This window comes from Aspergillus ibericus, assembly GCF_003184845.1.
Source record: "Aspergillus ibericus CBS 121593 unplaced genomic scaffold BO80scaffold_2, whole genome shotgun sequence".
Taxonomy (NCBI): Eukaryota; Fungi; Ascomycota; class Eurotiomycetes; order Eurotiales; family Aspergillaceae; genus Aspergillus; species Aspergillus ibericus.
The window spans coordinates 837,816-860,314 of NW_020292100.1; the positions used below are offsets into that span (position 1 = coordinate 837,816).

The 22,499-nt window shown below is 51.1% G+C and overlaps 6 protein-coding genes across 6 annotated transcripts; 4 read left to right on the forward strand and 2 right to left on the reverse strand.

Moving 5' to 3' along the window:
- The first annotated feature begins 879 nt into the window (after window positions 1–879).
- Window positions 880–2,914, forward strand: BO80DRAFT_81667 (aspartic protease PEPAd). Its single transcript, XM_025724816.1, has one exon. The coding sequence runs from the start codon at window positions 1,318–1,320 to the stop codon at window positions 2,752–2,754; it is 1,437 nt and encodes a 478-aa protein (XP_025580122.1). The 5' UTR covers window positions 880–1,317; the 3' UTR covers window positions 2,755–2,914.
- BO80DRAFT_81693 (L-lactate dehydrogenase) lies at window positions 2,878–4,531 on the reverse strand. The gene is made up of 3 exons (XM_025724817.1): window positions 4,305–4,531; window positions 3,098–4,249; window positions 2,878–3,047 (listed from the first exon to the last, which is right to left on the reverse strand). The coding sequence occupies exons 1-3, from the start codon at window positions 4,417–4,419 to the stop codon at window positions 3,001–3,003; spliced, it is 1,314 nt and encodes a 437-aa protein (XP_025580123.1). The 5' UTR covers window positions 4,420–4,531; the 3' UTR covers window positions 2,878–3,000.
- A 350-nt stretch (window positions 4,532–4,881) lies between these two features.
- On the forward strand, window positions 4,882–6,863 carry BO80DRAFT_371945 (putative acyl-CoA thioester hydrolase). Its single transcript, XM_025716503.1, has 5 exons — window positions 4,882–5,458; window positions 5,507–5,571; window positions 5,619–5,915; window positions 5,968–6,149; window positions 6,206–6,863. Exons 1-5 carry the CDS (start codon window positions 5,147–5,149, stop codon window positions 6,757–6,759), a joined length of 1,410 nt encoding a protein of 469 aa, XP_025580124.1. The 5' UTR covers window positions 4,882–5,146; the 3' UTR covers window positions 6,760–6,863.
- A 428-nt stretch (window positions 6,864–7,291) lies between these two features.
- BO80DRAFT_371949 (uncharacterized protein) lies at window positions 7,292–10,528 on the forward strand. The gene is made up of 3 exons (XM_025716504.1): window positions 7,292–9,463; window positions 9,517–9,814; window positions 9,869–10,528. Exons 1-3 carry the CDS (start codon window positions 7,377–7,379, stop codon window positions 10,484–10,486), a joined length of 3,003 nt encoding a protein of 1,000 aa, XP_025580125.1. The 5' UTR covers window positions 7,292–7,376; the 3' UTR covers window positions 10,487–10,528.
- Window positions 10,529–10,972: 444 nt separating this feature from the next.
- BO80DRAFT_440548 (AAA-ATPase Vps4-associated 1 family protein) lies at window positions 10,973–11,800 on the forward strand (the record flags this gene model as incomplete). Its single annotated transcript, XM_025721131.1, has 4 exons — window positions 10,973–11,089; window positions 11,191–11,466; window positions 11,558–11,622; window positions 11,686–11,800. The coding sequence occupies 4 exons, from the start codon at window positions 10,973–10,975 to the stop codon at window positions 11,798–11,800; spliced, it is 573 nt and encodes a 190-aa protein (XP_025580126.1).
- A 2,477-nt stretch (window positions 11,801–14,277) lies between these two features.
- dspC (dual specificity phosphatase YVH1) lies at window positions 14,278–16,412 on the reverse strand. The gene is made up of 4 exons (XM_025716505.1): window positions 16,177–16,412; window positions 15,831–16,052; window positions 15,230–15,580; window positions 14,278–15,172 (listed from the first exon to the last, which is right to left on the reverse strand). Exons 1-4 carry the CDS (start codon window positions 16,218–16,220, stop codon window positions 14,749–14,751), a joined length of 1,041 nt encoding a protein of 346 aa, XP_025580127.1. The 5' UTR covers window positions 16,221–16,412; the 3' UTR covers window positions 14,278–14,748.
- Window positions 16,413–22,499: the final 6,087 nt, after the last annotated feature.

Consider the following 22,499-nt stretch of genomic DNA (forward strand, 5'->3'; position numbering starts at 1 on the left):
CAGCCAACTGGCCGTCAAGCCGTACGGTGCCTATTTGTCCGCTCCGGCTGTCATGGGATGCCCTACCGACCTGAGTACGGGTCGGAAAAGACTCATAGTATCTAGAATGCACAAAGTACACCATGGTAGGTGCCTTGGTGGTGGTGGTGAGTCAGTCGCAAGGAACATTTCGTCGGTTCTACCGATTTCTTGTGAGAATATTTTAATAAACTTCTCTGTTACTGGAGACAATCGCGAGTGTGCATGTTTTCAAATAATTATTTGTGATGGTTGGTAATATCTTTCGCATGTACATCGGTGCATGTTGGGTCCGCAGGTTCCTGATGGTCGGATTCGCCGGTCATAAGGCCAGCCACCATGGTGCGTTGCGGGACTCCATCAAGAAGCACTCAGTGGCGCGGGAGTCGTCATCGCGTGGGTGGACAGCAGAGACAGCCCCTCTTAGGTAAGATGCGAAATGAACGGGCCTCCGGGTTGTCATTCCACATATTAAGGAGACCCTCATTAAGATTAGCCGACGACATTGATGGAGTGCCGAAGTAGGCAGCAGTAGAGGGTATTAGACACTGGGTGAGACTGTATACTATGTATACTCTTACCAAGGACACCGGAGATCTAATCATCACTGCCCAAACTCATAGTAGCATCTATGTTACTAAGAATGGAAGCAGAGGTTTCACGGACTCCTCCCTGCCCAAAGAAACCGCCGTCAACTGCGAGGCCATTCTGGATTCTGCTCAGGGGAAAAGCTCCACCGATGCCCGAAAAGGCCTGCAGATCGGGGCCTGGCCAGTTCGCCCGCAGCCAGTCGCCGCGCTGGTTCGCACTGAGAAAACCTGCCGAGTGGGCCGTTTAGCCTGCGTCTCTCCACGATGTAAGCATACCTTATTATTAACTGCATGGACTGCACTTGATGCCTCCTTGCCCCTCGTAGCTTTGCATCTTTTCTTCTTTGTCTCCCTCGCTGCTTATCATCATTTGTTATTGGTTATATATCGATTTTCCTTTCCTTCCATTACTTCGCCCCATTCTTTTTGTGTTGAAGCCTTCTTTCCTAGCGCACATCGCCTGATCTCCTATCTCAGCTGTCCACTTCCTCCATTCTCTCGTTGATCAACCTAGAATATTATCGCGCTCTTGTCACTGTCATCAATTCCATTCAAACAATTCTTTCAATTGACTTGGAACTTCAATTTTACTTTTATCGTTGTACATCAGTATCGTCTGATCTCATTGAATAGGAGCCCAGCACTACATCTTCAACATCACTTCGTGCGATCACTGCTTGCTTGCCTTGTTTGCTAGATTATCCTGGTTATGCATCTCCCACAGCGTCTTGTTACAGCAGCATGTCTTTGCGCCAGCGCCACGGCTTTTATCCCATACACCATCAAACTTGATACGTCGACCGGCAATTCAGCTCGTGATGATACATTGTCTCGCCGCTTTCTGCCCCTGCCCAAGCCAGGCGACGCACTGACAGATGATTCAGCGTCATCGTCCAATGACGAGTCCCTGACTTTGAATATCAAAAGGATTCCCGTCCGCCGTGGCAATGATTTCAGTATTGTAGTGGCGGACACCCCCTCTTGGCCCAACACCGCTGCTCTCGACCAAGATGGCGATGATTTGTCCTACTTCTCAGTTGTCAACATCGGCTCTGACGAGCAAGCCATGTACATGTTGCTGGACACTGGGGGCTCTGATACATGGGTTTTTGGCTCCAATTGCACAGTCACAGCCTGCACGATGCACAACACGTTTGGAGCGAACTCGTCCTCGACCCTTGAAATGACCTCTGAAGAGTGGAGTGTTGGCTACGGTACCGGATCGGTCAGTGGCTTGCTGGGGACGGACAGTCTCACCATCGCCAACACGACTGTCCGCATGACTTTCGGGTTGGCTTCCAACGCATCGGACAACTTCGAATCGTATCCCATGGATGGTATTCTCGGCCTCGGTCGAACCAACGAAAGTTCCTACGACAACCCGACCTTCATGGATGCTGTCTCCACCAGTAACCTGTTCAAATCGAACATCGTCGGCTTTGCCCTTTCGCGTAGTCCTGCCACGGACGGCACCGTCAGCTTTGGCACTGCTGACAAGGAGAAGTACACGGGGGATATCACCTACACCGATACCGTCGGAACGGGAAGCTACTGGCGCATTCCCGTGGACGATGCGTATGTTGACGGCAGTTCATGTGATTTCTCCAACAAGTCGGCCATCATCGATACTGGAACGTCTTACGCCATGCTTCCTTCGGACGACGCGAAAACGCTGCATGCGCTGATTCCCGGCTCCAGTACCTCTGGAGACTACTTCATCATCCCGTGCAACACGACTGCGAAGCTACAGGTGGCGTTTTCCGGGGTCAACTACACCATCTCTCCGAAGGACTACGTTGGATCAACATCTGGCTCTGGATGCGTCTCAAACATCGTGAGCTATGACCTATTCGGCGACGACGTATGGCTCCTGGGTGATGTCTTCCTGAAGAATGTGTACGCCGTGTTTGACTACGATGAGGAACGGGTTGGCTTTGCGGAGCGTTCCTCCAACAGCAGCTCTTCTTCAAACACTACCAGCTCCTCCACGTCCAGTGCTTCAGGTTCCACTTCCACAGGCAGCTCGACGACTACTGGCTCTGCTGGCTCCAGTAGCTCATCCGATTCCAAGTCAGGAGCAACGGCCATTATCCCCTCTCAGTACTACTCTGTGTTGGCGATTGCTCTATGCATGCTTTGGCTATAGTAGCCGCGTCTCACGTCTCAATGGTTGAAGCTAGAAGAATAGATCGTTGATCACATTCGCTGTTGTTTTGTATCTGCATATACATGTTGAGACTATCAACAGTGCGCTGCTGCCTGATATTGCTTTGTTCCATTATCTCTTCTAGTCACTTAACTTCCATTCCAACCCATCGATTCTTGCATGGGTTGATCGTGTCTAACAAGTTGTATGAATACCTGTCATCCGCTTTCTGAACCCACTGAAACCCTAAAGAACCTTATCCGGCAGCAGCGTATACGACTTCGGATACGACTCTGTTTCAACAATTAGCATCCATCCCATCAAACACACCCCAAATACTTACCCAAGACAGACCTATCAAAGTCCTCCACCCTATTAAACCCCCCCACCGCCATGAGGATATCAAAATCCGCCAACAGCGACTTCATCACATGCCGCACCCCCTCCTCCCCCATAATACTCAGTCCCCAAATCCACAGCCTCCCCACAAACACAAAGCGCGCCCCCAACGCCAACGCCTTCGCAACATCACTTCCCCCGCGCACGCCCGAATCAAACATCACGTAAATCCGATCCCCCACCGCAGCCGCAATATTCTCCAACGCATCCAGACTCGCAATCGCCCCATCCACCTGTCTCCCCGCATGATTACTCACCACGATCCCATCCACCCCATACTCCACACACTTCCTCGCATCCGCGACCGACTGAATCCCCTTGATCACGAACGGCCGGCCCCCCGATATCCGTCTCCACTGCTCCATCAACCACGGGATTTTCTCCCATGACCACGCCCGTCCGTGCCATACGGAATCAATCCATTTCGTCGACGCCGCGACGATATCCCTCTCTACATCGATGCCTGCCTCGCGACATCGCGCCCGAAACACCGGGTCCGTCAACCCCAGATCCGCCCCGATGCCGCGATAAAACGCATAATTCGAGTTCGCGATATCGTCGTGTCGCCAGCCAAGCTGCCACGTATCCGTCGTGAGGATCAGGGCGTCGAAGCCCGAATTCCACGCCCGGTTGAGTAACGAGAGGGTGAGCTCATCGTCATGCGGCATGTAGAGTTGGTAGAACCGGGGGCCGGAGCCGTTTGCTTCGCCGACGCGTTCGATGGGGGAGCTCCCCGCGGTGGAGAGGCAGTAGGGGAGGTTGAGTTCGTGGGCGACTTTGGCGACGGCGAGTTCGGCGGATGGGTGGTAGATCTTGTTGATTCCGATGGGGGCGAAGCCGATGGGGGCGGAGACGCGGTGGCCGAAGATCTCGGTGCTCGTGTCGCGTAGGTTCGTGTCTACGAGCTGGTTGGGGATGATTCGGTGGCGGTAGAAGGCTTGGCGGTTGGCGAGGTGTGTGTGGGATTGTCCGGCGTTGGAGGAGGCGTAGTACCTGGGATGGTTAGTAGGAGGTTGGTGTATTGGGAGGGGATGGGATGCGTACCAGCCGCCTTGGCTTAGCTTTTTGTGGGCTTCTTCTTCGAGTTTTTTTGGATCTGGTAGATGGGGCTTGTTAGGGGGTGTCGGGGGAGATAATGGGGGTGGGTGTACCGGTGTTGAATGGGGCTGTTTGGCCGTCGTTTACTTTCCAGAAGTTCTCGCGCTGGTAGAGTGCCCATTGGGGCGTTGTTCGTTTGGAGATGTTGGGGTTGGTTGGGTCACTCATGGTTTGAGGTAGCTATATCTATGGATATGTGGATGTATGAAAAGATTCTAATAACGTTTATCTAACGAGATTATTTAGACAGATATCAGTAGAAGAGATGTACAAAAGCTTCCCAGCAATTGGATAGCCGGAGAAACAATCTAACTTGGGCAATTTATAGGCTGGATGATTTCACCTTGACGCAGCTCTCGTCCGAGAGACGAGCCGGTCCCTGATGCGGTTAGATGACTTAAGCTGGATGAAGATCATCTTACAGGGCCCATCAACCAATTGCTTGGCATGCAACAGATATACCACGCAGCATGTAGCTCAGGGTCTGCTTTCCAGTGCAATTCTGTCCATTTCATCTCTATCGTGAGCTGATATCGGAGAACAAGGTGATGACGTCATCACACAGCAGTCGGGACCGTCTCGAACGAACCCGAACACCTCCCTGCACTTCTACATCGATACTAACAGGACAGACCCTATATAGCTATACAATGCTCAGAACGTAGATATAGCCCATTCATTCACATAGCCAGCCACTGGGTTCCGCATCCCAGCAAGGAATATACTTTATCGTGTTACCGACTTGCTCCGCATCCAAAGCCGAAGCCGGAAAAGCCGTCGGGAGATGAATCAACTGCCGAAGCCGAGTCTTTCTCGTCCATAAAGCATCTCGACCCTTTCCTCTCTACAACCGATCAACAAATCGTCAACCACGAGAAAAAGAGGCTTTATCATCATGTTCGGATTAAGTACGAGGCGGTCTGCCGTGACGCGCTCCAAATGCCTGGCCAACACCACCACTACCACCACTACCAGTACCAGTATCCGCTCCCCAGCACAGCGGTCATTGCTCTCAGCCCGAGACTTCCATCCCAGTCGGTCTAATGCGGCGTTCCGACCAACGTGGATGCCTATGCGGGTGAAGACACCCTGGATTGATGCGCTCACGAAAAGCCGCGAGGCGGCGCAGTCCGGTCAGGGCGCTCCCGCGCCGTCGGCGAAACCTGACCTCACGCCGAAGAAGATGTCGGATAGTTATTACAGCGCTGTGAGTGTAGCTCGTATGATCATGTTGCCATGCTAACTGATGTGTTAGGTCCTGCCATTGGCTCAAGATAAATGGCTTCTTGATACGTATCTTAATGCCTCGGGGCATATTCGGTGCGGTTACCCCTGAATCCTTCGTGGTGACTTACTAACAATGTCAGGTTGGGTTCCCTGCTGATGGACCTTGATGCCATGGCAGGCGTCATCGCCTACAGACACACCGGCGACTCTGTCACCACGGTGACTGCTGCCGTCGATCGGATCACCATTGAGCACCCGCTGATGGAAATCTGCGATCTCGAGCTCAGTGGCCAGGTCACGTATGCGACGGGTCGATCCAGTATGGAGGTCTCCCTTCAGGTGGCTAAGGTTCCTGCTCCGGGGAAGAAGGTCGAGCCGGAAGATGTGCTCATCACGTGTGCGTTTACGATGGTGTCGTTGGACCCCACGACGAAAAAGTATGTCTCTTGCAGCCCCCTCTACGTGCAAAGAATTGATACTCACGGTTAGACCCGCCAAAATCGCCCCCCTCGTTGTCGAAACCCCCGAGGAACGTCTCCTCTTCAAACAAGGCGAAGAGAACTACCAAGCCAAAAAGGCCCTCCGATCCAAGTCTCTCCTCGAGCAAGCCCCGGACGCCGAAGAGAGTAACCTGATTCATTCCATGTGGACCAAGGAGATGTCCTACCTCAGTAAGAACCCTCCACTCTCCACCCTCTCACTTTTCCCATTCTAATGACACGTCCAGACCCCGAATCCCCCGCCCAACGCCCCTCCAACGACGTCTTCATGAGCGACACCGTCCTCAAATCCGCCATGATCATGCAACCGCAAGACCGCAACCGACACAACTTCATGATCTTCGGCGGATTCCTCCTCAAACAAACCTTCGAACTGGCCTTCTGCTGCGCCGCCTCCTTCTCCCACTCCCGCCCCAACTTCATCTCCCTGGACCCGAGCACCTTCGAGAACTCCGTTCCCGTCGGCAGCGTCCTGTATCTCCGCGCCACGGTAGCGTACACGGAGCCGTTGGAGCGCGAAGGCGTGGAGAGTAAGTATACGAAGGTGCGGGTGCGGGTGGACACGAAGGTCCGGGACGTGGAGCATGGGACGAAGAAACCGACGGGCATGTTTAATTATACGTTCTTGGTGGAGAAGGATGTGCAGGTGATGCCGAAGAGTTATAGTGAGTTTATGGTGTGGACGGATGCGCGGAGGAGGTCGGAGAATGCGGCGGCCATGTTGCATGGTTCGAAGGAGCCGAGTGCGTTGAGGGGGTTGAAGGATAGTGTTACGGAGTAGGGGATACTAGGTGTATATAGATTTGGCGGGTGGTTGTTTCAATATCTTTTCTTTAGTATATCACTTTATTGACTACTTCGCTTTCTGCATCATATCGATAAAACGATGAGTATTTCAGGTGAGTCCTCATCCACTGAACTAGCTTTGCTAACGAATCAGAACAGTCACAGTTGCGCTAGCAGTTGTGGTGATAGGATGAGGTGTCCTTATTGGTGGGGGTCACTAGGTGAAGCTATCGTGCATCTACCTAGTCAGTCGAGCCCCCCTCCCTAGAGTCCATTAAGGCACATGGTCATGGGAGCATTGTCATGCCTGTCCTTGGAAAGAAGAGGCTACATCTGGTTAGTAGTCTGCCCGAGCAGATGCAAAAGTGCCTGAGCTGACTGCTGAAACCCCGCACTAGTATAGCTGGAGGCTAACATGCACCACGCTGCAAATGTCTATCTGACTGGCTGCGTGAGATTAAAACTGTAATATTTAATATGTGGTAGCAGCTGCACCCTGACAACCCATCCACATTCCTGGTTGGAGAACGGCCTGAATTGTACCTGCCTCTAACCTGTCTTCATCAGGCACTTAGCATTCTCAGGAGTCACATTATCATTATATTTCTCAACATGCGCCTTATAGACGCAAACGACACGATCGGATACAAGATCCACGAGTTCTTCGGAGCCGATATCCCGAAATATGCGATTCTCTCTCATACATGGGCTAGTGATGACCAGGAAGTCACTCTTCGGGACATGCAACAGTTGGATGATAATATCAGAACGAAAGAAGGGTTCCAGAAAGTCGTATCTACTTGCAAGCAAGCTAGGTTGGATGGGCTGAATTGGGCGTGGGTGGACACGTGCTGCATCGATAAAACCAGCAGTGCTGAGTTGACAGAGGCCATCAACTCCATGTATACATGGTATTGTGAGGCTAGTCTATGCTACGCATACCTCGCTGATGTGCCCCCTATTGCTGATCCGTTTGCCGAGGGATCGGCTTTCAGAAACAGTCGTTGGTTCACTCGGGGCTGGACTCTTCAAGAGCTGATAGCCCCAAAGGAGATTCATTTTTACAACCGGGATTGGAAATTTATTGGAGCCAAGCATTCCCCCGAGTCATCGCAGCATCCACATATCAAAAATAAAGCATGGGGACGCTTGGACAAGTTGCTCGAGGACATCACAGGCATCCCCGAAAAATGCCTGGCACAACACAAGAGTCTGTACTCCTACAGTGTAGCCCAGAGAATGTCCTGGGCATCGAGGAGGCAGTGCAAAAGAGTGGAAGATATTGCATATTCCTTGCTAGGGATCTTCGATGTCAACATGCCCCTCCTATATGGAGAAGGACCGAGGGCTTTCGTCAGATTACAGGAGGAGATTATGAAGGAGATTGACGACCACTCGCTGTTCGCTTGGACTATTCCAGATCATGAAAGTATCTCGTTCAAAGTGGACAGTATATTCGCCCAGTCCCCAGCCAAATTTGCTCACTCCCATGACATCATCCCTGTCGACGAGGAAGTCGGAGAATTGTCTGCTATGACGAAGAAGGGGTTGCGAATGACTCTGCGCTTGAGACCTGTGGCTTCCTCCCAGATAGGTCAGGGAAACGTGAAGCACTTGACCCATCATGCCATTCTCAATTGCGCCCGAGAAAGAGAAAAGGCTCGAAGAATTGCTATAATTCTAATCCCCGATGCCGCCTCAAAAACCGATCAAGCTTCTTGGATATTCTATCGGTGTGTCACAAAAGAACATGTTACCCTGGACCCCGATATACTTTATGACCCGGATGACTGCCATACAGTATATATCCGCAAAAAAGTACCACCGGAGATAATACAGGTGTTCTCTCCCTTGGCGTCTTCCAGGTCAAGCCTGCGACATGATTATTCCGGTCTAGACTCGCTGACAAGCATCTACAACTTGGCGTCCGTGTTGATAGATCTAGGCAACCCTGAAGAAGCGGAAGCATTACATCGACGGGCGCTACAGCGGGAGCTGAAGGAGCTGGCACAAGAGCATCCCTCGACCCTAACGGCGCTTAGCGACCTAGCTGCAATACTGGGGGTTCGCGGAACGGCCGAAGAAGCAGAAGTGTTGAATCGGAACTCAAAAAATGGAAGGCAAAAGATACTGCCAGCTAGTCACCTTGATACAATAGAAAGATTTGATAGTTTGGGATCCATGCTATGGACTTTGCACAGGCTTGAGGAAGCAGAGGCAGTATGCCGGCGGACGCTCGAATGGAAGGTGAAGGAATTGGGCCAGAGACATATCTCCACACTTGCAACCACTCACAACCTAGCCGTAGTGCTGCAGGCTCTTGGCAGGCTCGAGGAAGCAAGCTCTTTATACCGACAAGCACTAGAGGGAAGGGAAAAGGCTCTAGCAGTTCATCATCCTGATACCCTAACAAGCATTGACGGTTTGGCATCAGCCTTGCGAGATCGGGGCAGGCTCAAAGAGGCAGAAGCCTTATATCGAGAAGCCCTGAAGCGGACGAAGGAGGGCCTGGGGCAAAGTGATCCTTCTATACCGATACGATCTGAGAACCTAGCAGGCGTGCTACAGGCCCTTGGCGAGATCAGACAGGCAGACGCAATCCGTCGTCGCGAGAAGCTTAACGCAGCCATTGGATATCTATCTGTGCCTCTCAAAAGTCGATCTATACTAGTTGGTACAGAAGCCACGATATCAGAAACGTAAGTTGAGCAGTGACCGCTGCTCCTGCTGCCACGGCGCTGATGACATGCAGGCAGAGTTCGTGGTGGGACTGTATGAATAATTTCGCGACTTTCATTCAAACAATTCCCGATAAGTGCTCCCATCCAGTTAAAATTGCAGTCATTGGCAACGGCATCGACGAGTCTCCAGATACCCCAGATAGAAGAATCGTTTGGAGCAAATCATTCTGTTCACCGGGTTTCACGGAAAGATTTCTTATAGAACGATATAGAAATGTGACCACAATGGCGACAATTATCGGCCAGGTCTGCCCCAAATCGCAACTATATACTGCCGACATCGAACACACTGCAGAATCGGTCGCAAGCGTGAGAGCTCTACTGCTGACCTACGCTTTGACAAAGCATTCTGACATTCGATAGGCGATCAAATGGGCAGTGAAATGTGCAGTAGACATAGTTTCTGTGGACTGGATGCCTGCTGAAGTCCCCGGTTGTCTCGCCTTCGCATTCCTGAGGGCCCAGGAGGCGGGCATTGCCATTATCCACTCGAATGGCGGGAAACCCCCATATCATCCGGGACTTATAACAGTATGCCCTTCCGGCCCCCTTCGATCCGTCATACCTCTAGGTTATGAGGTATATCTCTTCCCAGGGTCGAACGTTCCAGTCAAAAGTAGCAATGGAATTTCACGACAGTCGGGGGGCCATGTTGCAACCGCAATTGCTTCGGGCTTCGCTGGCTTACTCCTCTACTGCAAAATCCTGGTAGAGGCAGAAGTGATAGATACAAGAAGGCGCTCAGGCCAGGAAACTATCTTGGCGATGTTACGGCGTATGACAAGAGACTACACTAGAGTTCCACAGGTGTGGGACTACTTGGAATTGCAATTCAAACAAGAAGTATTGTCCGAGGGACCCAAGTCCCAGCAGAGTATGAATTCATTGAAAGTCAGCGATTTAGTTTGGTCTGAACAGACAAAGAAGGCCTTGACAAAGGTGGTAGGGCGGCTGTTGATCGGGAGTTCATATGGGAGCTGACTTGCTATCTGCACGATGACAAATTAGGGTTTACAATTGAAGGTGAAGTTTGACACACAGTCTATAATACCATGCTTTCATAAAATCAATCTCTCTCTCAATGTAAGCTACGAAGTTAAGACAGGAACTAAAACGCCTGCACGACCTTCATATTTATCGAGTCACACTGGAGATACTATCCGCACCACCAATAACTTTCAAGAATCACAATCACACACCCACGTCTGCTTTACCACTAATACTCTAATTAAATTTCACCTAGATAACAATATCCAGATAAACGTAGCACCATCTCCCCATCATCACCAAATCCCAACCCTCCGTTCGACCCCGTCACATGACATCCCCAACCCAAGTAGCCTAAATCCGCCTTTCCCCGCCTAATCTTATCAATCCTCCTCTCCCTCCCACTTCATCTTTCTTCCCCAGCTCAATTTCCGATTCCAACAAACCAAATCAACCCCACCCCGTACACTTACACCCAACATGTCAACGACCCTCCAAAACATCTGGCACCTACGCCGGGTCGCAGATACCGCCGCCAAAGCATGCCACATCTGCTATAAACCCTCGAGTAGTGTTCTAATCACTCCTGATAATCGGGTATGTTTCTTCCCCCCTCCCCAGTTGATATTGATACATGGGTTGGATTGGTTAGATACACCGGTTGAATCATAGCTAAGAAAGGGTGGGTGGTATGTTAGGACTTCTTCTACGTCTGTCCTTCTCATCTCACAGATCGCCATTTCTGTTCGCCGATTGTGGATACAGAGGCTGTGGCGGCCAAGGCGAAGGAGGAGGCCATGGCGCGGGAGATTGAGATGGTGAAGAGAGAGTATGAGGAGAAGCAGAAGAGGAAGAAGAATGCTGAGAAGGAGAAGGAGAAGAAGGAGAAAGATAAGAAAGATGGGGATGATCAGGATGGTACGAAAAAGGGGGATGGGGAGGATAAGGCGATGGAGAAGGAGCGGGATGATAAGGTTTGGTTACTTCTTCATTTCTGTCTTTCTTTCTTTGTGTTTTTCTTTGGGTTGGTTAGGGATGTGGATGGCTGACATGAGTGGCATCTAGATTGAGGATATTAAGAAATCAGGCACGTCGTCGGATGACGGACCGAGGGTTTTTGCGTTGCATAAGTATTTCTTTCCTTCTAGTTTTCCTCCAGGGATGTCTTGGGTGGGAGGACTGACCTCGTATAGGAACTTTTATCAAATGCGCATCGACCGGATGCGCAATGCTGAGATCGCAAAACGGAATCGTCAGCGTCTACAGGATCCTTCTCTGTTCCCGTCTGTTCCGACGGGCGGATTATGAGGCAACATAGCTACAAGATGATGTCTCTTGTGGCTGGTCGTTGCATGCTGACGCCGTGTTCGGGTGGCCTATAGTCAGCGTCGGGTATCCGGACTGTGGCTGGCTGCTGTTGGCTTGTTGAGGCTGTCCTGACCTGATGTTCATGACGTGGCATGAACGCCTGATCGTGGATCTGAGATGGTCGAGTCAGATGGTGCAGCTGTTGAACCATGCCTACGATACGGGCTTGACACCCTTTCACCACGCTTGGAGATATACTCGTCGGGTTCGCCAAAGTGATCGAATACAGCTGCTCCTACCTAATCACCCGCCACTCCTACTCAGCATAGCCAACTGTCGCTCCGATTATCCGTCATATTTATATCCACCAAGACCCGCAGAACAGCTGTCTGCTACGGCAGACTCGGAAGAGTAGACCGCTCATGGCCGGCATGAGCGGAAGCGGTAACACGGCTCAGCCTTAGAGAGGTTCTGGAACTGGGATGGCTTCTAGAAGGCAGAATAAGCCCACCGAACTGCCTACCTAATGAAGAAGGCAAGACGTGCTCCAGCCTTACACTATCTACTATGTACAAGGCTACCGTTTGAGCCTAACGCGACCCATTCTCAGGACTCAGGAGAGTGACACGACCCGATGACCCATGGCGATTATTCAAAAATTCTAATCGCAATCCTTCGTTCGTATTCCGAGTACGTACGTTGACAGTCACAAAATAAGCGCCCTAAGAAAGAACCAGGATTGTGCCCAGACCCGTCACATGCACCGTGATCCATCCATCCTACATAAGCGACAATTAAGCACTGATGCATATACCCCGTACTAGATAAACTCATTTCGGAGTACCTCTCGCTGCTATACCAATACTATTGCAATCAACTCCCGACCCTAAATTATATCCAACCCCTTATCAAAAAAATTAAGCAAATAGATACACCATACTTCGTACGGAAGACAAAATACCCCATCACTACACAGTAATCTTTGAACCTACTAAATATGTAAACACTAAGTAGTAGTAGCATGATCTTGCACCAGACTCCCTCATGCAGAGCAGTGGATCCCTCAACGAGGCAGTGCAACTAGCCTCTTTCCCCTCCCTCCCCTACCTAGTAACTTTCCGACTCAAGATTGGTCGCTTCCTGACCCCCCTTGTCCGGGATGAATAATAATCCACTCATTTTGGATTCTATGTATGTGTCTACTTTACTCATGGTTTAGATTATGGTGTCGGTGTCTATAGTAGCATTCAGTTAAACCTATCTACTTGGTAGATAGTTGGTAAACTAATACTCTCACACATGGTTAGTTTCCTTTGGCTGGATAATTGGATTGGGTGCATTGAACTGGTCTGAACCGTCCCCATAAGGCGTGATCAATGAATGGGTCGGACCAGACCATGGGTAGGAGTTGCCCTGTAGGGCTATTTGTTCCGTTCATTTATTCGTTTTGGTTTCGTATACGGACTTGTATACGATACCTACACTGAACCTACCTACCTACCTATCTATCTTCTGGCTATAGAGGGTACTAATACGACGTGAATTGATCATAGGAGGAATTATGATGACTTCTACGGATTACTCGATATAGTACTGTATATGTCTGTGTGTATGTGATGATCCTGTTGACGTCATGTCGAGCGGAGACTAGAATGCTTTCGTTCGGGTTTCTTATTCTGGATTTGCTTGGTTGGATTGGATTGGTGTTGCCTATTTACTGACTCCGTACTTACTGTGTAGATATTTGGGGATAAATGGCAGGGAGGATGGGATCTCAGTGTATTACACTCTGTCGAGTCATGTAAGGTGGTTGTATCTACTGACTCGTCGATGTGGCGGGCTGGGGGATAAGGGATGAATGGGAGTCCTGTCCTATCATTATTCTACTTATACAGTGTCCTGGTACGGAGTACGATAGAAAGTAAGTAGGTGCTCGCCACAATACGAAGTATCTTACAGGGTTATGGCAATTAAAAATACACACAGACTTACCACACCATACACGCCGGGATCAGCTCATCCATGGCTAGCGCGCCCCAGTTGCGTAAGAGCAGTTTGCACAGCCCCCGTGCCGGCGCTAGTGAAGCAGCCTAGACCTTGCTAGCCCCAGTTGCTGCGACTTGGCCCACCACCAACTGGCTTGGCAGTTACAGTTGTCGCCGGCGGCCCTTAGTCATCGGACCCAGGAACTGTGCAAGGCCCGGGAACTTTGTTCTCCCCGATCTTCCTCTGGCCGCAGATCCCGGGACTTACGTCACCGCCTGATTGGGTGCGAAGCTGGGGCCCGTGGGGCTGCCTTAAAACAGCCTCGTGGGGTTGGTGGGGTTATGCCCTGAATCCTGACAGGTCCTAGCGCTTAGGCCGACACGAGCTGAACTGATGCAGTGCTGTGTCTGATAAGATCGGACTATGTAGGCGCTGAGCCACTGTGTAGATGTAGCTGAGCCACGATGTAGATACTGTGTTCTATGTAGCTGAGCCAGTAGATGGATTTCGCATTGGCTGCGCGCCAGTATGTCTATGACCTTGCTGTTCGGCTGGCCGCGGGATGATCGGCATCAGGGTCTGAAACCACCCCAGCACCAACCATACCCAAATCTAGTCTAGATCTGAGTCTATCTCGTGTGACTGCGTAAACCTCCTATTCCTGCTCTAGAGTGTACGGATCCAGGCGATCCGCAGTCTTCCGTGCGTCCTACATAGCAAAGGCACTGGACGCTACGCTGTTTTGCCCGCGGATCCAGAAGCATCTGTTGCCGCTGACCCGTGGCTTGCTAGCCTCGTGAAACAACAGCGGTGTTTGGTTCTGGTGACGTAGGTGGTTGTGAGGCAGCTGGTTCGTAGATGAAGCGTGGCTAGGAAGCCTACCAAAGAACGTGCGCGCTCCCAACGGAGCCTTGCTGCCCTGAGCTACCCCTGGCGGAGCAGTTAGATAGCACCATCAGCGATCAGAGATTTCCGCGGCCATTCTCATCGACAGGATTAGGCCGCATTCCTGGCGGTAGCCGAATCCCCATCGCCGCAGGCAGATTCCCCGGCCCACGAGCGATGTTGACTCGCTCGAAGACATCCACTCGGGCTTTTGCCAGGCCGATTGCGGGGACAATCCACTCGCCACAACTACATTGCATGCCCTGCCACGCGAACTTGCCGATGTTAGATCCGCAAGAAGAGTTGGGGCAGGTCAGCCGGCCAGACAACGGGGCGTCTGATCCATAGGGTGAGTCGAGAACGTCCGAGTCAGCATTTGGAAAAAGCGACGGGCGCATCCATGTCAGCGGATGTAGAAAGATGTGAGCGCAATCAGCGGGCGCTCTGACGTTCTTTTGCGAGGTATGGGGGATGATGAACTGTGTCGTCGCCAGCTTGCACCTGGTGACTTGGTCAGAAGGAACGCATAGATAAGCTTTCCAGATGATCAAGACTAACCTGCATTTGCGACATTTGATCTCCGTCATACGACCGGCAGGTTCCTGTGCTTGACGCGGCTGCTCATCTTCAAACAGCACGGACTTCATTTCAGGCGCTCGACCGCATGCGACACTCTCCTCCACCTCGCGGCGATAGAGCCAGCGACTGTAGAGTGGGTGGTCGACAACGTCATCTGGACATCCCATCTGATGATAGACCGACAGCTGTTCCATGAAACCAGGATTGGGCTCACAGAGAGGTCGGTTCTGTCGGATAATAGCAAGCGCGGACTCCGGCGTCAGTGCGCTAGGCTGACGGTGCATCAGGTACGCGATAGCAACGGTCGCTGATCGGGACTTTCCCATCGCACTATTGACCGTCAGCATGTCATGCCATACTAGAGCAAGAACTACCAGTGTTACACAAGATCTGGTGAATGGCACGTGACAATAAAGCACTGCTTGTCCAGACAACAAGCATTCGTATGAACCAGCATTGTCAAGGGAAGAAACAATAGATTACCCAATCCTTGTAGATCTGGACGACAGTGCCAAGATGATACTTAGGGTAGTGGGATGGAAGGATGCTCCGAACGGAGCAAACGACAGGGAATACTGACCAATGCACAAGCACCCCTCCACCTGCATCCAGGCCGGACTGGATAAACTTGACAGCAGCGGGGAAATGTTCTAGCAAGTTCTCGTCGTCGACATCGTCGACCTCTATGCTGTGATGTTGGAAAGAATCGAAGAGCGTATCATCTGGTCGTAAACGTAACACAGAGACAACATGTGTAATGTTTGCTCGCTCCAAGGCTGCTTTGTTCTTGAGTGACAATATGCTAGATGCGACTCGACATTAGCAAGTTTCTGGAGAAATCATTATCCCCTCTGGCCCTGGCCCATCATATGACAGGCCAAAGGCAGGCATAGTATGGTGCGGGGAGTGAGGGAGAGGCAACTAACCCTCCGACATAGATATTCTGTCCCGGGATTTGATTCATCGCCATAGCGGCAATCTATCAGAAAATTTAACTTAAAATACAATGAATGACAATGCCTTCCGATCCAGTCGATGATGGGGGATATGACGACGATAAGAGGCAAAGTGATGGTGATAGCCAAGATCCGACTCAACATTCCGGCGATATAATGCCAAGACATTGCGGTTCGATGTGATTGGTGGATAGCGAAACTGCGATGGCGGACACGGGAGGGACGCTTAGGGTGTAGGGCAAGGGTAAGGGTACATCATGGCAGGCCTAGACACCTGAGGCATGACACCGGAGACCCCGCATAACGGCCGTTCCTTTGGCGTCCTGTTCTAGCCTCTAGCACGCCGCACGGACTCGGCCCAACGCGAGTTACCTACTCGTCCTATCACCGGTAGGAATTAGGCTATCTCCCCTGGACTAGAGTACACAGCCCCCTCGGATCTTTTGATCACTTCACGACCCCTCATTCTTCCCGTCTGTAAGAGGTGTGACCACTAACATTTACCCTAGCCAACGCACTCGGCTCCAGGATCCTCCGAACCCCTTGTTGACAGCGTGATGCTCACTCGGATCCTAGTGGCACCAAGGCGATGGCTAAGACGGCATGATATGTCCGGAGCAAAGTTGGCCTGGCGCCGCTGGATAGTCATCTGAAGCGATGGTTCTTGAAGGGAACCAGGAAAGACTCTTCGTACTACTGCACCTATGCGGACGATCTCGACCAAGCGAATAGTCGTTTGATTCGTCACATTAGAGCCAGGGAGGCCAGAGCCATCCTGTGCAGTTTTCGGTCAGGCTCCGATGCAAGAAATAGATAGTTATAGCGCCTACCCAAGCAGCTTTCACCTCCAGATGCGTCCGACCATCTTTTTCATGGCTTGCTACGGTAGTTGCTGAGCCCTTGTTACCGCCAAGGCATCCAGAGCTGGCCTCAAATCGAGATCGCTTCGAATCCCGTCCGCGTCGGATGCCAGTGGTGTCAATTGGCCCAAAGTGTGATCTTGTGTGGTCTATGCGTGGTTATAGTTTGGTGGATGGAATCCTTAGCGCCTGATGTATCTGTTCAGCGGGACGTGGTGTGCCCGAGTCTAAAAGAGTACTACCTATACGGACTGATGTGTATTCTTCCTATCCAACCATACCTGGCCCATTATCGCTCTTTATTGGTACTACATGGATAGGACCCAGGCAAGCGTCAACGCTGACACGCCAAGAAGCAACCGGGTTTCTTGGTCTCTGCGCATTCAAAGGCAATTGCTAGCAGACAATGCTTGATTCCGCCTGCAGGGGCCAATCAAAGAGACCAGATAATAGACCCCAGAAGCAAGCATGCAGCGCTTTGGAACCCTGCTACCCGCCCAAGACATTCTGCACAGCTCCAGCCCGAACAAGGGCTATCTTGTTCTTATCATCGCGGTGTAACCGACCACCCCGCGGGTTTAGCAGAAAACAGAGACCGGTCTGCAGGGTGTCGGATGACTTGGCTTCCAATCTATGCAGCCTTACAATTGCGCTGATTTTGAACGCAACGGAGAATTAATACCAAATAAGTAGGAAGTAGTTGATATGGCTACGGGGTGGTCGTTGCTCTGCAGAACCGGCTACTATCATGATACCTATCAACTATCGACCACTAATTCGAGACACGGCCTGTGCACGAGATTTAGTCTGCAGCCCCTTAAGGCTTAAGGCTGACGGCACTTTTGTACGAAGACACGAAGCCTAACCCGACCTGCCTCGGACAATTACTGCTTCTTTCGTTCTTTCCTTGCTTGGGTGGGTTGCCTTACCATGTCTCGGTCTGTCTGTCTCTGTCGCCTTACCAGTACAACATGGGGGTCTCTGTTACATCGGGCGGCCATCTGACGAGCACCAGAAGAGACGCGGTTATCTGATTTTATCTTCCCTGCTGCACTTGTCTAGTGCCCATGGCGTTAGGCGGATGGGACGGCCGACCGGGGTCTTATTGGCCTTGTGCCAAATTAGTTGTCCATCGTGTTGCTGCCCTGCACCCAGCGGCCAATGAGGTCGGGCATTCGAGACCTGGTCCGAAAACCTTGATGATGACCTTAGATGACCTCCTGGTATGAGAAGCTAAAGAAAAGGTCACCGACGGTCAAATTTCCTGAATTGCCACCACCACCTGGTCAGTGGATGCATGTGTGCGTGTTCAGTCTGTGCGATGGTTGTCGGTGGGCGCGTAAGACTGGCAAAAGGTATCAGAAATAGGGATAAGTTTTACTGAGCCCAGCCCCATTTCTTGGCCTCCCATCTCGAGTGGTGGACGGATTGTTCTGGTTATGATTATTACCGCAGACGGTGCGCACTAAATAAATGCTGGCGCTTCTGTCATGATTATTGCGAGGAATTCAGGCGGCTTGTGGCAAAACGGAGGGGAGAAAAAAGGCATCTGACGATACCTCCAGTATTATCAGGAGAAGTTGCAAAAGTTGCAAGTTGCCTTGTGTAGATCCATCATGCCCCTCTCTTTCTCTCCTGATCCTGATCCCTTTTTGGTACCTTATTATTATTTTTATGATTATTGTTATTCTCGCCAATTATCTGTTTGGAGAAAGACTCATTTGTTCGCTTGTTACATCCGATCCGATAAAGCCGGATTATGGATTCTGGATTACATGGGCAACGCAACGGACACGAGTCCTCAGACATTGTATTTACGCCAGACAGACCAAGAAGAGCCGAGAGCCAGGGAAAATAAAACGAGAGAGGGCAATCAACTTGATCCACTGGGAGCAAAACAAGATCAATGCGAAGAATGGCACTTACTCCGCAACAATATTGCTCAGAATTTTCTACGGAGCAGTGTCTCTCTCTATTCACTTTTATCCAATTTTTGATTGGCATATTACTCCCGTACATCTGGGTAGTAGTAATAATTCGAACCTGTCGCTTTCCTTTCTTCACCGTAAAGCGTATCCGTTCTATGGACCGAGTACTGACTATAGTACGCAACTCAATTCGACCCTCGAACCTCAGATTCCCGACCCTTTTCGCTTATTTCCAGTCTTTTCTAGAAGCCTTCCCCCCCTCCCTTCCCTATTCTCTCCCAGACTCTGTCTAATGAGCATAATCCGGATGTTTCCAGGGAGTCAGTCCGTCCCCCTCGGATCGCAAGGTGCGACGGGAAATGCCAAATGACAGCAATGTGGCAGTGCATGTATCTAAAGGACCAGGTGGGTCCCACTAGACCAGCATTGGTAGTGGGTCAAGCCCAACAGGGCCACTAATAATCATTGTCGCTCTTCCGCAACAACTCACGGTGGGGCCCTTCTTGGGATGTTGGAGTCGGTTGGAAAAGTACCGGCTAGTATGCACTCGGTACCCTACTCCGGAGATCGGGTTTAGAAAACCCAGCCAGGTCCGACCGGTCGCCCCCCCGTCTGGGGCCATGGAATTAATCAATCAATTCCTGGATGGGCGTTTCGTTCGGGTTTCCTTTCTTTTCTGGAATCACCCCCAATCCTGAATGGGGGTGTGATGACGAGGAGGAAAGCAAAGGGGAGGAGGAGGCGTGCGGATGATGCCGATGATGATGATGACGATGCTGGGGGAGGGTAGTCGGTATTTTTCGTAAAACTCAAAGCTGGGTGTGTCCCTGTATTGTGGAAAAATGGACGCGCGCGGGTAAGGCGACGGAGAAAATAATTATGGGAAAAAGTAACCTACCTAACCACTGCATGCCTTCCCAGGCTGAAGGTACCCCCGTAGGTAGGTACAAGGAATAATCTACTTGAGATTAAACTAAGAAAAGTCTCAGTGGTTGGTTGACACGGAGGATTCTCTCGACTCCGTATTTTCGTACTTCTCCAGTTCAAAACGTTCATTCCTTCAGAATGAAAGGCCAGCTTCAGTGTACCATTGTCTACTGTATCTATGACCCGCAGTTCAACACTGTACCGAGTATGGGCAAGCGCTAACTCAGCTTTCACCCAGAGTCTCAGAAGACTGACAGTACACTCGGCTGACCGTCTTATTTGTGGCGGATAAATCCTACTCGTCAGGGTTGAAATTGCTTACTATCGCCTGGGGAACATTCGTCTAGAAGGAGTCACCATCGTGGAGAACAGGCCTCTAGCCATAGCCCGCCATGAAATTGTACTTCGGCTTAATAGAGTATATACTTCGCACCTCTGCTCTGATGACGGCAAAAACCTTGATTTCCCTTGTGCGTCCACCACTCCCAGACAACCCGATAGTGGAATAATGGAGCCGACTGGAGAAAAGGGACGGCCTATGGGACAATTGCCAGTGGTAATGGCTGGTATCCAGTGGGACAATCCAACAAAGGGCCACTAGTAGAGGGGAACTACCAGCACTGCCTCATTCCAATCTAACCGTCCCCAGTCGTCCTTGCACTTGTCAGGTCCAATCCGGTTAGCCTGCCGCTCACCGCTCTGCATCTGGAATAATGCAGTTCCCTGACTCGGTTCTGTCGCTTGCCCCCAGGCTTCCTAATTCATGCTCCATCATCCATGCTGGGATTATTATTTCTGATGCCTTCGGTGCTTGGGTCCGGTTACGTATTTCGCTTGTCTACCTGACGCCTTGCGGGTGGAGGAAAAGCATCCAGAGTTCCAGACACGTGGAGATACTTGGTCCGTGAGATCCAACCTCCCCCTTCTTCTGTCGTCAACTGCCCATCACTGTGAGCTGGTTCAGGATTGATCAGCTTCACCCTTTAATTAAGCCGAGGTGAAGATGGAGATATCGGGAAGACGGGGTACCATCAGTCCAAGATTCCAGTGTCCACACACCTCAGCGGCACACAACAACCCCCTTTAGGCGGACGAATTATTTTCCTCCTGAAGCACTTGCCGTAGGGAATCCCGCCTGCATGGCAGTATGCAAGGTGGAGAGTCGATACGGACACGCATAAGCATGGTCTGAAGACATAAGGCGGATTAGACTTTTGTAAGTCAGCACCCAAAGAGGAAGGTAAGTTCTATAGAGGGGAACATTCCTCGGGGTCTAAGATATGATAGAGGCATTAAAGTTGATATTGGAAGATCCATACGATTACGATGGCTTACTTTAAAGCCCCTCCGACTAATTAATATCCTGACCGATCCATCCAACTGGTCGGTTACCCTTCTAGCCCTGCCATCCCGCGCGGGCTGTGGCAACGGCGTGGTTCTCGAGCCCAGAGATTAGGTTGAGGGGCAGGCAGACGGCCTCCAAATGGATATCACTGATTGTTCGTGGTAGTTGCCTTGAATGGCTGGGGGGTAGTAGTAGTAGTGGTGGTAGTTGTCTGATTAGATTCTGGGATGTTTATGATTCCTTCAGGCTGCTTTGACTTTGTGCAGGCCCTTGTCATGTATGTATGTTATGTATCAGGTAATTTACGGGGTTCTGCAAGATACTTTCGGCAGGTAATCTGACGAGCGGCAAGCTGTTTTCGCCGTCAATGTTCCAACCAGGCAAGGGCAAAGGAGGGGGTGAAAACGAGGTGGAAAAGGGGATGATGAATGGGGGAGGAAGGTGGCCTTAAGAAGCATGTTATTGCGATCACTGTTTTATCCTTGGGGGGGTTATTATACATCCCTCCTCCATCGTCCCCCATTTTCGGGCCTTGCAAATTTCATTTGCCTCTGGCGCTGCGTGCATTACCGCCGTGACATTGAAAGGCACGCTGCTCTCGTTGGCCAGCCCGACGCCTAAGGTGCCCACTCGGACCAAACTCCAGTTTGAAACGGATGTTCAAATACCAATGTTGTATCATCATCGCCGGCGACCTTAATCTTGCCTGCTTTTCTTGCTCTCTCCCTCGTTCTCCTCCTTCATCCCTCTGCCAGGTCGTTTGACTACCGACTGACCATCTATCATCCTCACTCGTCCCTGTCTCGAATCCTGCCAGTTCTCCCGGGCGCCAACAGCACGAGTCATATCGACCCTTGAGTTGTGAGACAGACCGAAAACAGGGAAACCCACTGGGGAATTACAGTCCTTTCTTTTCCCCGAGCCTTGTAGGGAGGGACCAGTAAGGCCGGGGTCTGCACCACTTCACTTCGCCTGCATCCATCATACTTATCTACTTCCTGACCCCGTATTCATTCACCTTTGCCTCGGACTTCCAACCTACTGCGCCGACTGCAGCTGCTCACTATTACCACCACAACTTCCCGGATTTGAAGGTCCTCGTTTCGCCTCCGCGACCTCCGCCCGCCATCACCTCAGTCTCTCAGCCGTTCCTTCCGCCGTTGGCATTGCGCCTTTACCCGCCGCCTCTTGTCGCTGAGCAGCGGTGCATGTGACATCCGGTCGCCTGCCAAC

Excerpts from the sequence above, each read along its gene's own strand:
- BO80DRAFT_81667 (XM_025724816.1), top strand. The coding sequence starts at position 1,318 with ATGCATCTCCCACAGCGTCTTGTTACAGCAGCATGTCTTTGCGCCAGC.
- BO80DRAFT_81693 (XM_025724817.1), bottom strand. The coding sequence starts at position 4,419 with ATGAGTGACCCAACCAACCCCAACATCTCCAAACGAACAACGCCCCAA. Across the intron at positions 4,250-4,304 it reads AACAGCCCCATTCAACACCG|ATCCAAAAAAACTCGAAGAA; the intron begins GTACACCCACCC and ends CCCATCTACCAG. Across the intron at positions 3,048-3,097 it reads CTTTGATAGGTCTGTCTTGG|AGTCGTATCCGAAGTCGTAT; the intron begins GTAAGTATTTGG and ends TTGTTGAAACAG.
- BO80DRAFT_371945 (XM_025716503.1), top strand. The coding sequence starts at position 5,147 with ATGTTCGGATTAAGTACGAGGCGGTCTGCCGTGACGCGCTCCAAATGC. Across the intron at positions 5,459-5,506 it reads CGGATAGTTATTACAGCGCT|GTCCTGCCATTGGCTCAAGA; the intron begins GTGAGTGTAGCT and ends CTGATGTGTTAG. Across the intron at positions 5,572-5,618 it reads AATGCCTCGGGGCATATTCG|GTTGGGTTCCCTGCTGATGG; the intron begins GTGCGGTTACCC and ends TAACAATGTCAG.
- BO80DRAFT_371949 (XM_025716504.1), top strand. The coding sequence starts at position 7,377 with ATGCGCCTTATAGACGCAAACGACACGATCGGATACAAGATCCACGAG. Across the intron at positions 9,464-9,516 it reads GAAGCCACGATATCAGAAAC|GCAGAGTTCGTGGTGGGACT; the intron begins GTAAGTTGAGCA and ends GATGACATGCAG. Across the intron at positions 9,815-9,868 it reads CTGCAGAATCGGTCGCAAGC|GCGATCAAATGGGCAGTGAA; the intron begins GTGAGAGCTCTA and ends GACATTCGATAG.
- dspC (XM_025716505.1), bottom strand. The coding sequence starts at position 16,220 with ATGGCGATGAATCAAATCCCGGGACAGAATATCTATGTCGGAGG. Across the intron at positions 15,581-15,830 it reads GGAGGGGTGCTTGTGCATTG|TGCGATGGGAAAGTCCCGAT; the intron begins GTCAGTATTCCC and ends GACGGTCAATAG. Across the intron at positions 15,173-15,229 it reads ATCAAATGTCGCAAATGCAG|GTGCAAGCTGGCGACGACAC; the intron begins GTTAGTCTTGAT and ends CCAAGTCACCAG.